Raw genomic sequence first — 12,619 nt, 5'->3', positions numbered from 1 at the left:
TGATGAAGGCCAATGCACCGTATGCCTTCTTAACCACAGAGTCAACCCGCGTAGCAGCTTTGAGTGTCCTATGGACTTGTATCCCAAGATCCCTCTGATCCTCCGCACTGCCTAGAGTCTTACTATTAATACTATATTCTGCCATCATATTTGACCTACCAGAATGAACCATGAAAACACTTATCTGGGTTGAACTCCATCTGCCACTTCTCAGCCCAGTTTTGCAATGTTCCATTCTAACCTCTGCCAGTCCTCCACACTATCCACAACACCCCCAACCTTTATGTCATCAGCAAATTTACTAACCCATCCCTCCACTTCCTCATCCACGTCACTTATGCAGAATATGACCCGTCTGCAACCACTCTCTGCCTTCTGTGGGCAAGCCAGTTCTGGATCCACAAACCAATGTCCCCTTGGATCCCATGCCTCCTTACTTTCTCAATAAGCTTTGGATGGGGTACCCTGTCAAATGCCTTGCTGAAATCCATATACACTACATCTACGTCTCTACCTTCATCAATGTGTTTAGACACATCCTCAAAAAAATTCACTCAGGCTTGTAAGGCATGACTTGCCTTTGACAAAGCCATGCTGACTATTCCTAATCATATTATGCCTCTCCAAATGTTCATAAAATTTGCCTCTCAGGGTCTTCACTATCAGCTTACCAACCACTGAAGTAAGAATTGTTTCAATGTACATGCAACTAATAAAGCTAATCTTTAATTGATGAAGATTTGAAAGAATACTACCATGACCAAAGGTTTCAGTCATTTGGGCACATTTTTTACCCCATTCTGACATTTGGCCTGAACCTCTTGGCCACGTCTACATGCTTTAATGCACTGAGTTGCTGCCACATGAATGGCTGATTGCATATTTGCATTAACAAGCAGATGGACAGAAGTACCTAAAAAAGTTACTACTGAGTAGAACTCGCCAGTTCCAAGAGCCACTTCTGCTGGCTGAGGTACTCAAAACAATTACGACTGTTAATGGCTGATGAGGATTGTGCAAGATGGCCACCTTCATTTGTGTAGAGCCCAGAATGATTTTAACTTAATATGAATGATATAGATGTTGAATTTCAGAGAATCATTGCTCATTGCTGCACACATCTTTTCAGGGCATTTTTCGGAATGCTCCCCGACTCAAATAATGGCACAAAAATTTATCTTAATTCTAACTTAAATTAAATACAAGTAACAGAAATGAATCTTTAAGTCAGTCAGACTAAACGAACTTTCACTTAACTGAATTAAACTACAGCACAAATAATTTGGAAGGAAAATTAACAGACATTCACTTACATGAATTTTTATATTTAAATACCCAGCTGAATTACATAATGTCTGAAACAATAAAAACGGTAGTTTCCATTGATCTTGTAACCTTTCCTTCCTTTCAAACCAGATTTTTAAAATTACCTTGATTTAACATTTTTATAAGCTCTCAACAAAAACTTCAAACATACTTTTCTTTAATATATGAATTATATTGGCATACCAGCTCAGGGACCAAAAGCCAAATAGACTAGATGTTTTAGCAGCTAAAAATACCAGAAGCTTCGAACAGAATGTTTGTACAAACTAAGATTGCATTATTTGTTCAAGTTTCCATCAAAAATATTCTAAAGGATTGTTAACCTTCAATTCTGGGAAATTTCTTGATGCCCACTGCTACATAATATTACATTATAATATTTGGTAAAGACAATTTAACAGCATTGTTAAACCGATTGAAGCTATTTGTCCAAATTGGCAGAAAACCAGTAAAGTTGTGGGAAATGTGTACATAAGCAGTATTCATGCCTTTCAGGAAAGGCTAGTTATTACTTTAAAATCCAAACTCTACAAGAGTTGCATAAATTAAAGCTACAAGGTAGTGATGCTTAAAAAAAAGATTAAGTCAAGCTATATGTAGACTCATGTTTTATCTAGTCAATCTCACAATAAAACATTCTGAGCACCATTCAGTTTGAGTACCTATCATGCCAGTAAACAAAGAAATTGTTGTATTCCATTTTATTTAGTATCATTCATGTTAACATCTTTTTGTCCATTTGTCAATGAGTAAAAAGTGTTTGAATAGTGCTGATACCTTCTTATCACCACCTATATTCTGCATATCACATTACTTCATATGCAATTAGCCTTTTCTCCATTAGAAACGATGAAAGGCCTATAGGATTAAGCACAATGTTGTTCTTGCTGAATATATTGCTTAGGTACAGCAGATAAAATGAAGGAACAGTAAGATTTTTATTTAAAATAAAGAGAAAGCACAGTATATTTTGAATGTGTTGGAAAAACAAAAGAGGAAACTTTGGCTCCAATTCTTGCAAGGGCACTTTTGCACACTTATCCATTTCTATCCACCCCCCACCCCCAATGAACTCAATACTGTTATGCCATTGTATGGGAGTTTCAAAAACATCAAGCAATGGAATTAAAAAGTCAGTAAATCCAGTGGACCAGCATTCCAACATTCAGCAAGAGTTGAAAAGTTAAACAGAAATTTACTTCCAGACTTGCAAGAATGAGCAGTGAAGATTTATTTTTTTCTTTTCTAAAATCTTCCAAGAATTTTTATACTGTAATTAAAGCAGGATCTGAAGAATGCAGTTAACATTCCAGGTTTTTTTTTTCCATCTGTATTAGATGTAAAGCTAAGTAAAAATTTTCTCTGGGACTAGAACAGCAGCACTTGCACCAAACCACTCCAAATCTTAAGGATCAAAGCAACAGTGGGGGTAGGGGAAGAGAATGCTCCTAGAACTGAATGCCTCAGAAGTAAAAATATAGTTAAAAAATTAAATTGATAATAATCCAAGGAACGTTATTTGAGCTAATTTGCTTGTCTGTTTAAATTCATAACAGCCAATTCAGTAATGGAACAAACATGATTAATTTCCCCCATTCCTCCCCACAGGAATTTAAAAATAAATATTCAGAAAAAGTTTACTATACATACAAGCAAATGATATGGAAAGTCACACTAACAAAAAGTTTGTAGAAGTAGCTGAAATCTGCTGTTCCATCCCAGTGTCCCGAGTGAAATGTGTTGTTCAAGCCCTGCATCCCCAGGAGGGGAAGCAGTCACTGGTGACTATTGTTACTATTTCATGGCCTTTTTTAAAAAAAACACAGGAACACTGACACCCATAATTTTACTTTTTATCACACGCTTTACATTCATCTTTTACAGCATGCCAAACCCTTTGGCATAGGTAATGGCCTTTAGTAGTCTCTCACTGAGCTTTTCCTTGCTGCAATACTCAGGAAGTAGGAGGACATTAAAACACGTGTGAGATGTCGGTAATCTGGAAAAAAAAAGTGATCGTTCAGTATAAAGAAAAACTAATTTTCACAATATTCTTGTATTTGAGCTTTTTATTGTTTTGCAGTTAATTTGAGGAATAAAACAAATTTGAGGTAGTTATCAGCAAATTCAATCTACTAGCTGATTCCGCCGTATACTCAGCACCAATATGTTGAAGTGTTAATAGGCAGAGATACTAACTCCGTTTTATGCTTCCAACCTGTGGTAGACAATTGTGACCACAAGTCACCAATTTGCACAACCTTAAATGACATCTTTCAGTATAGCATGACACTGAACTTGTGTTTTTAAATTGTGTTTTTGTTAAAATTGTGTATGTAATGCCCTGGTTAAATTTTTTACTGTTATGGGCTAGGTATTTCATTTTAGCAGTTTTATAAGAGCAGTCTGCTCTGCTTTCAGCATGTTTGGGTTTGAGTTAAAGATAAGGGGTTGTAATGTTTATGCTTAGGTATGTAATGTCATCCGATCAGGATGGTGGAAAAGGGGTTTCATGTATCACTTATGTTTTCCTTGTGAATGTCGTGTATCTGATGCAATGTGTCCCTGATAGAGGGGCAAGTAAACCATTCATTACACTTGCGCATACATGAACTTGTGTAAATGTCAATAAACCACTGACTTTACGATCAACACGTAATGAAAATTAAGTACAAACCTGCTGTGGAAACCAAAATTTACGTGAAAGGACATCTATATTTAACATATACTTGTAAATTATGAATTGGAGCATTCTGCAAACATGTGTTCATTCTCACCCCAAATACAAATCACACAGCAGTTAGAAAATTGCGTTCATTGTTGGGTGTTCAAACACAGATGATGAGCCAAAGTACATGGAGATGATCTCTGCCACAGCAGTGGACAGAGCTGGCGATGCCCAAATAGGCCAGTACTAAGACAAGCATACATTGACTGGATAGATTAAGATGCAGGTCTATGAGACACGGAGTTCTCAACCAATCAAGGCTGCATAAAACTGACTGAGAGACTGAAGCAAAAAGTGAAATTCTTAAGAATCTGCAGAAAACTAGATCTTAGTCACTAGAGATTTGTCAGGTCATTGAAGTTTCAGCAGGAAACAGAACCAAAGCAATGGCTTTTAAACAAGTTTCAATAAGGAAGATAGGAATAATGGTGTTTTGATAGCTTCACAGTTGAGATGAGCAGAACAGATTTCAAAATTTTACAATTCAAGCATCAAAACTTTTTACCACCATTTACTCAAGCTTTGTCTCCATTTTAGGTGGCAAGTATGCAGAGTGATTTGAAGGCAGTGCTGTTGAAATGTTACAATAACTGATGAATGAAAAATTTTGATACTTTAACTGTCAAAATACCAGAGTGATTCATAGTTGTCTCATGCTAGAATATTTGTTTTTAAATGCATACCTACATTACACTTAACTAACGTTAAAAGAGACTTATTACCTCTCAGAATCTGGTCCGTTCTTAGCTATGATCATCTTAAGTTTTCCAAGGCCACCAACTGGTGCTCGATCTGTGCCTGTTGTAAACTGCAGGAAGAGCCGTTTTTGCTCATCTGAAAATGCATGGACTATTTCCCAGAATTCCCTGCAAAGGAATCAAAATATTCCCTGATTAGTACTGAATTTAATATACTACTTGGAAACAAACAATGCTTTATTTCATTTCTTTAATGCCTTTTAAGTAATGGATCTTGACATTTACCATCGTATTAACAAACATCCAAACACATTAATGGAACTATTTGGCACCAACCCTTTCCCCGCATATAACGTGCAAGTTAATGACATTCAAATGAAAAACTGCTATTTAAGACACAGTAAATAAAAGTCTTATCAATTACACCATTTTATGAGACCAACTCCAACTTGGAAAAAAAAGTACTCCATCTGGAAACTATAATAAGGAAGTTGGAGAGGGCAATGTAGTAGCTCAGACCTAAAATCAATGAGAAATGAATAGCACAGATTGCTATTCACTTATCAAATATACACTTTGGAGAGCAACTCCATCAGTTTCACTTTCCCACACTTGACTAACATCCTTGCAATTTTCCCCTCACCCCATCCTCCTTCCAGTATTAATTAATTTGCTTTTAAAGTAAAAAAAATTGCAGATTCTTCACCCACTACCGAGTTAATTATAAATTCCAATACGTTAAGGGCTTCCCTTCTATTGTTTCTGGTTATTATGACAAGCATCTAATATGTTATTCCCGTCAAGTGCACCACCGTAAACAAACTACCTTATTAAAATTTCTCCATGGACAGTTCCTTAACATTTTGATAATTCTGTGGAAAAACCTGTTTTGTGTACAACAGTTCAGGTTAATTTTTTTTATGCCCAACTTCTAAATACAAAAATTGTTATAATCATTTTCTCAGCCTCATGAAGCTCCAGATCAAGATCACGAACCAAGTAACGTCAACGCAGGAAAGATCACTGGGAGAATAAAATGAGATGAACTACAATTTTTGTCTGATATAAAGGAAGTCAATGGAAAACGTGCTACTTGCGATAATACTATTTAGCACAGGAGTGATTACATCTGGGAAAAATTAATGATTACAAACCCTGGATATTGCAGCAGGGCCCTTTGGATGAGACAAAATGCTCCTCCTTAACCAATTAAAAGACAAACAACAAGGTTGAATTGGGAGTGAACTTAAGTCAAGAGGTGTTGAAAGAGCTGCATTTCATAAATGACTCACTATATAGCAAGCATGTATACTGACATCAATGACAATATAAACTAGGTGAAAAAATTGGGAGAACTATTTTTGAAGGTATATGATAAAATAAACCACCTACAATATTGACACTAGACAATAAAAAAAACTTAGAAATGGAAGTAAACTTAAAATTATACCTTATAATACGGGACTCCTTGGAATATCCACCATCATACTCTGTAGTATCTTCAAGTGCTTGAAAATCTAGGTTCTAAATTTGAAAGATCTCTCTTTATCAACTTCAATAATATAAAAGTTCATGGTCTCTAATCAGAAAGTTTAGTATATAGGTTTTAATTACTGATTTACCGGACTTCCACAGACTAGCAGCTCAATCTCCTCTGGTCGGAATAAATACTTGAGTGGTGACTCATTGGTTACCATATGGAAACCCCTTCGAAAGGCTTTAAACTGCTTTTCTACTGACTTGTTGAGAATGTAATCTGTATAAAGCTCAACAAATTCCTGTTTGGTACAAAGTAACACATTAGAGCTCAGTACAATATCAGCTGTGGGAAACACATATGTAGTAATCTATCAAAGTAGATAATACTAATTCTTGGTTCATTCTATATTAGCTCTTCTAGTTCAAGTATCTCTGCATTCTCCCTCAATTTTTATACTACTCAAGTGCCTTCCCTCACCTTTTAATACACACTTACCAAATGCATTCCCAACTACTGGTACTGCCCTGGTTCTATATATATTTTTGTAATAAAGTTCCCAAACTCAGTGACAGATTTCCTGTAATGTAGACCACCAATCTAGATTGGCCCACTGGATTTTGAGTGGATCAAATGTATTAGGATCTGAAGAGACACACATCATTTCAACAAACGACACGTACTGAAAATGCTGAAAAGTTGTGCTATGCAAGTCTATGGCACGAAGCAAAAAAAACCTTTTACACTTTGATCTTTTGTGACATCATCCAAGTATGGAGATAAATAATTTTCTTCAAACATCCATTTCTTCTTTAGTTCTTTGCTCCACCCCTTCACTACTCATCTTGCATAAACTTTTTGTTTTCCATGTCCTCGTTTCCTCTACTACCTCCATCGATGTAGATTTTCCATTCTCATGGGACAGCACGAGTTCAAGGATTCCCATCTTTAATTCTAATTTTAAAAAGTGCATTTAAGGACTAAACCAGGGGTTTCCAACCTTTTTTATGCCATAGACCCCTACCATTAACCGAGAGGTCTGTGGACCCCAGGTTGGGAAGCCCTGGCCTAAAGAAACAAAAAGATGGAGAGCATTGAGCATTGCTCATCAGAGAGAAAGGCCACTTCAGAGTTGCAGCAAAAGGAGTAAAAATCTTTTGAGAGAGGATACATTATTTTATGCTGGAGTGATACTTAACACAAGTGCTATGCTTAATCATATCAGAGAGCCCTTCTTCAAAGAAGTCTCGTGCCAGCAGACTTCAGCCTGTATTGCAGCACACATTTTATATATTTTTTAATTTATCCACATACAGAGCGGAGTAGGTCCTTCAGCCCTTTGAGCCACGCGACCCAACAACCCCCCCCATCCAATCCTAGCCTAGTCACAGTACAATTTAAAATGAGTGATTAACCTACCAACCGGTACATCTTTGGAATGTGGGAGGAAACTGGAGCACTTAGAGGAAATCCACGTAGTCACGGGGAGAATATACAAACACCTTACAATCAGCAGCAGGAATTGAACACAGGTCACTGGTACTGTAAAGCATTGTGCTAACCACAACGCTACTGTGCTGCCCCAACAGAAAATTATGTTGCCAGCTTTAGGTCAATGGAGAAATACCAATACCACACCAGTCTAGATTTTTAAAAATGTGAACTGGAATACATTATCTGCTCTTACCTTTCTGTTTTCATTTGTCACCGGAATCTGATTCCCATTCTCCTTTAAGTCACACATCAGAGGAGTTCCAAACAAGTCAGTTTGTGATATTTGGAAAGTGATCATCATGTCATCTTCAACATTGCCATCATAGTCAAGAAGTTCTCTTAAACTCTGATACAAGACCTGGGTGAGATGGTGGGGAAGAGAATATGAATTTCAGAGTTTCCCTTCCGATTAATGGATTCAAATACCATTTATCAGAAACTTGCTCATGCAACTCCAAGGACTCTTGGAAAACCTCTATGCTATCATGGAGATGTCAATTAAATTAGCTTTAAAAAACTGATAAAGCTTGTATATTACCGGGTGAGAGTCTTCCAAGTCACGCAGCGTTCCCTTTTTGCCCAGCAGTTTTCTGTAAACGACCATAGGAAAATGCACATCCAATATACAGTTGTTGTAAATGGCTAGGCCAAGAACTATGCCAATTAGAGTAAACTGTCCCTCAGTCTCAAATGAAGAAGTGTTGAACCAGAACAATTTTGTAGATTCATCATACGTGAACATTCCTGTGGACAGGGGTGGGAACACAAAAAAGTACAATCTTTTAGATCCAAAACATTTATATGAACTTTCGAATGTTCATCCTCTCAGTTCCAATAGATAAGCAGACATGAAGAAATGCCCCTTGCTAGTCAGAAGTAGCCTAACTGGATAACTACTCATCTGTAAATGGTATCAGACCCAATTTGGTCAGATTGAAGATTTTAGATTGATTCAATAAGCACAAAAACAGGCTCTTCTGTGCATCAAGTCTAAATGGAACATCACCCACAGACATCTTCCTTAATGCTATTGGACAATGGCATAAAAAAGGTTGGGAACCCCAGTGCTACAGAACCTAGAGGAAACCTACATGGTCACAGGGAGAACGTGCAAGCTCCAGAAAAGAAACTAAATTATTTAAGTGGCTCAGCAACAGAACATATCTTTCAGCCCTACAGAAGATCAAAAGGGGTTATTTTCCACTAAAAGTTAACTTTACTCTTACAAGATTTGTAGTCTGTGCTCATAAAACTTGGTAAGGAAGATTTCAGAAGACTCTTAGTATCTACACCAAAGTGAAGTAACTGCACTTATGCATATTAAACAATCCTATAAAAAAATTACAGATCAAATATTGGAAACTCTTTACATGTGTTCATTTTAAACAGAATTATTGATATTCACCTTTGAAAACTACTGCAGTTAAGCCCCATTACTCACCTGTCATTCAAATTATGGGTACTTCTTGCAGCAGTCATTAAATAAAGGTATCAAGGATCATAAATTACTTTCCCCTGGTTAGTAGCCAATCCTTTTCCTCCTATTACTACTAACTGAAGGCTGATATACTGGCGAAATTAAACTTTCTAGTCTTTGTGGTTTTGTGCTACAGCACTTTAAGCTAATGGAAATAGCAAGGTAAATCCCTGCAGCCATAGCTAACAAGCCATAATTGGAGCAAAAATCCATACCAATGTCAGGGTTGAAGATTTCTTCCACAACAAGTTGAAAAAACTCTTTGGAAACGCCTCCTTCATCCACACCCTGTTCACCTTCAAATTCTACATAGAGTTGTTTCTTCAGGTCTGCAGGGTTTTCCATGGCAATCATCTCCAGCTATTATAAACAGTTTAAATATTGATGGATTATTTATTCAGATTGTACACAATACTCACTTCAAAAATAAGTACGATCTCTCCACATTTTTGGAAGTATCAATCTGAGCTTCCCTTAGCTATAGAATGTACTTTCATTTCTCATTTTCACCTATTCCATCAAAGAATCAGGCTTCATTTTTGTTGGTTAGGTGCAAGTTACAGCCTTGTTAGGCCAAATAGCCGCATCCATGCCCTGTTCACAATTAAAAGGTTTCCAAATTTAGTGGCAATATTACAAAGTTAACTCTTTATTAGAATCAAACAGATGGTAGCACATTTGAAGTTAGTGCTGATGCAAGCCACCTTTATTGCTCAACTCTTGCACTTCCAGTGAAATGTGGTCACTCTATTCATTTTCATTTTGTCAAAATTCATCTTGGCTATAATGCCCGCTACTATTTTGATTGGTGTTTAAAAGGGGAAAATAAAAAGTTCTGATGGGCTTTAAGAAATTGAGAAATCTAAGTCTGCTCATGATGAAGTGAGATCAAAAGAAGCAACATGCTTGCTTGAATATAGTAATATTTTCAGTTAGTTTCTAAATTTCAGGCACATACCAGAATGTTTTGAAATTTTTAACCAAATTCTACCGTTGATTGAAGACAATTATGTCAAGTATCACCACAGTTAATTCACTGATTTTACTCTGCCAGTGCTCTTCATTATTCTAATACTACAATATCTGTTATAAATTTTATATTTGGTAATCAGTTCATATTTTAGCAGACAACTTGTTAACTTCCTATGGTGAAATTCACACTTCAGCATTCACTCATTCATTCAGGTGCCTTGCCGTTCGGCGTGGGCGATCATGTCTGTCCATCCATCACGGTCCCTGACCCTCCGAATTGTCGTTGTTGCCTCCCCTGTTTCTAACCATGATGTTATTCCATCTGTCATTTTCATTCTCTGTCTGCCTCTGCTTCTTTTTCCTTCCAGCTGTAACTAAATGTTCTAGTGTCTCTCTTCGCATGATGTGTCCAAGGAATTTTGATTGCTGTTTTCTGATTATATTTTTTTTTTGAGTAATATACATTTTGTTTCCTTTCTCTGTAGAACTTCTTCATTGGTTATCCTATCCCTATATGATATGCATAGCATTTGTGATGGTCCATGACTCGCAGCTATACATCAATATAGGAAGAATGTAGCAGCTGAGAGCTCTAAGGCATTAGGAAGTGTAAAAAAAATCACGACCCATTTTTAAAAAAAACAATTCCTTCCTGGAATGCAGACAACGCTGGTTGGTTAGGATGGTTGCCTTGTTACAATGACAAACAAGTCATTCTGCATAGGAGTAGGAGGTTCCCTTTCCTGAAGTATAATAATGATTGAACTGAATTCTGAGGCAGTTAGCTTCACCATAAATTCTATACCGTCACTGTTTAAGTCAGTTTCATTTACAAGAATGGAATTTGAATCTATGACTTTTGACTTCCACTTCAGGAGTCTTGAAGTCATAAGTCAACTGTATTCAATAAGAAAATGTAATATGAAACCCTGCCAGTTCATAAAACAAAATTCATTAATTCAGATTCCAATTCATTTATCACATGTAATTCCAAACATAGTGAAATGTGTCATTTTTGTTAACAACCAACCCAACCCAAGGATGTGTCGGGAGCACCCACAAGTGCTGCCACACATTTTAGCACCAACAAAGCACATCCACAATATTTTAACAAGTAGCAACATTGGCAAATCAAGCCCCGATTTTCCCTACCACCACCACACACAGTCCTCCAAGCTCAGGACATGCCTCCAGCGGAGCTGTGATCTTGCAGACACTTCAGCTTCAACTTCCCAGCTGACTCTTGGATGTGCAGATCCAGGGCTTCCGCCATTAAGTCTTGACTCCTGATCAATCTTCAGGCTTGGATCTTCATATCAATCCTGATGACAACAAACGAGGACCCTGAACTCTGGACTCTCTTGACGACTGGGATCCCGAACTTTGGGGGGGTCACTGGCTCTCATGCCTACACAGAACTCTGATGATATAAATGTACTTTGATCTTTGAATTTTTGATGATTCACTGACTTGGGAGGCCACCAGCCCTTTGCTGGTCTGCTAGTCCTTCATCACATGTCCAGCTCACTGGTTTTGAATGCGGAGTGGTGGCCAAGACTCCAGCCTGACCTCTATCTTCACCTTATGCCTGACCCTAACCTGATCCCCAACTTCCCCCTCTGTTCCAAAGACCACCCTACGAACCCAAAACACAATTAAGTCTGCACTACAAGCTTGAAGGAGACCATAGCTTGGCGCCAGCTTGACCAGACCAGTAAATTTGGAAAACCTGAAAGAAGAACAAATGCTGGAAAAGCTCATGCCAGACAGTACCTGTGGAGTAATGAACTCTCATGTTCATGCCTGACAGCATAAATGGCGAAAATGCAGATAAAGTTTAGTTACCCTGAAGCATTAATTCTTTGGTTTTCCACAGTTAGTACCAAACATGTACAACATTTCCAAAATTAATTCACTTCTACTTTCATCTGTTCACATCCTGCTGTACAGCCGCCAAAGGCCAAACTTTTAACGGACTGAATAACTCTAAAAACAGCATGAAACTTTACTCAGATGTGATTTCAGGTAGCTGATGCACACTGGCTCCCAGCAGTTGAAGAACTGACACTGTTACTTCAGGGAGCAGAGTACAGAGTTCCATAAATGTAATATGCCTCTCCTCTGACAGATAAAGGCTTAACAAAGGGAATCAAAAGATCTGTTGAATGTTTATTCTATCATTCAAAAATTAACTCGTTTCCGCTCATTGCCTGTTCTGACTGCCTTTAATATATTAACTGCCACTTTCCACAGATGCTGCTCCAACATATATTTTCCCCCCATGTTCAGCATCTTCATTCAATTTTACCTTTCTCCTTCATTTAGAAGGCACATGTTTTTATTTAGCACCCACTCCACCATCTTATCTAGCCACTTCATCTAATTCATTAATTTTTACGTTTCTCAAGCATAGTCTGAAATCTGAGCAACACTCAGAACACGCTGCA

General features: G+C 37.4%; 1 protein-coding gene across 1 annotated transcript in view; it reads right to left on the bottom strand.

Moving 5' to 3' along the window:
• Positions 1–2,012: 2,012 nt before the first annotated feature.
• The window catches only part of ube3a (ubiquitin protein ligase E3A), a 45,647-nt gene continuing 35,040 nt past the window's right edge, over positions 2,013–12,619 (bottom strand). The window contains exons 5-11 of the mRNA XM_072262736.1: positions 9,416–9,560; positions 8,262–8,467; positions 7,917–8,081; positions 6,375–6,530; positions 6,203–6,276; positions 4,777–4,920; positions 2,013–3,325 (exon numbers count right to left, since the gene is read on the bottom strand). Coding sequence (XP_072118837.1) covers positions 3,205–3,325; positions 4,777–4,920; positions 6,203–6,276; positions 6,375–6,530; positions 7,917–8,081; positions 8,262–8,467; positions 9,416–9,560 — 1,011 coding nt within the window. The 3' untranslated portion in view covers positions 2,013–3,204. The remainder of the gene's footprint in view (positions 3,326–4,776; positions 4,921–6,202; positions 6,277–6,374; positions 6,531–7,916; positions 8,082–8,261; positions 8,468–9,415; positions 9,561–12,619) is intronic.

The sequence above is a fragment of the Mobula birostris genome, chromosome 7 (assembly GCF_030028105.1).
Source record: "Mobula birostris isolate sMobBir1 chromosome 7, sMobBir1.hap1, whole genome shotgun sequence".
In the NCBI taxonomy this organism is placed as follows: domain Eukaryota; kingdom Metazoa; phylum Chordata; class Chondrichthyes; order Myliobatiformes; family Myliobatidae; genus Mobula; species Mobula birostris.
Note: the sequence above shows the minus strand (reverse complement) of the source record. Positions and strands in the feature narration are given on the sequence as shown.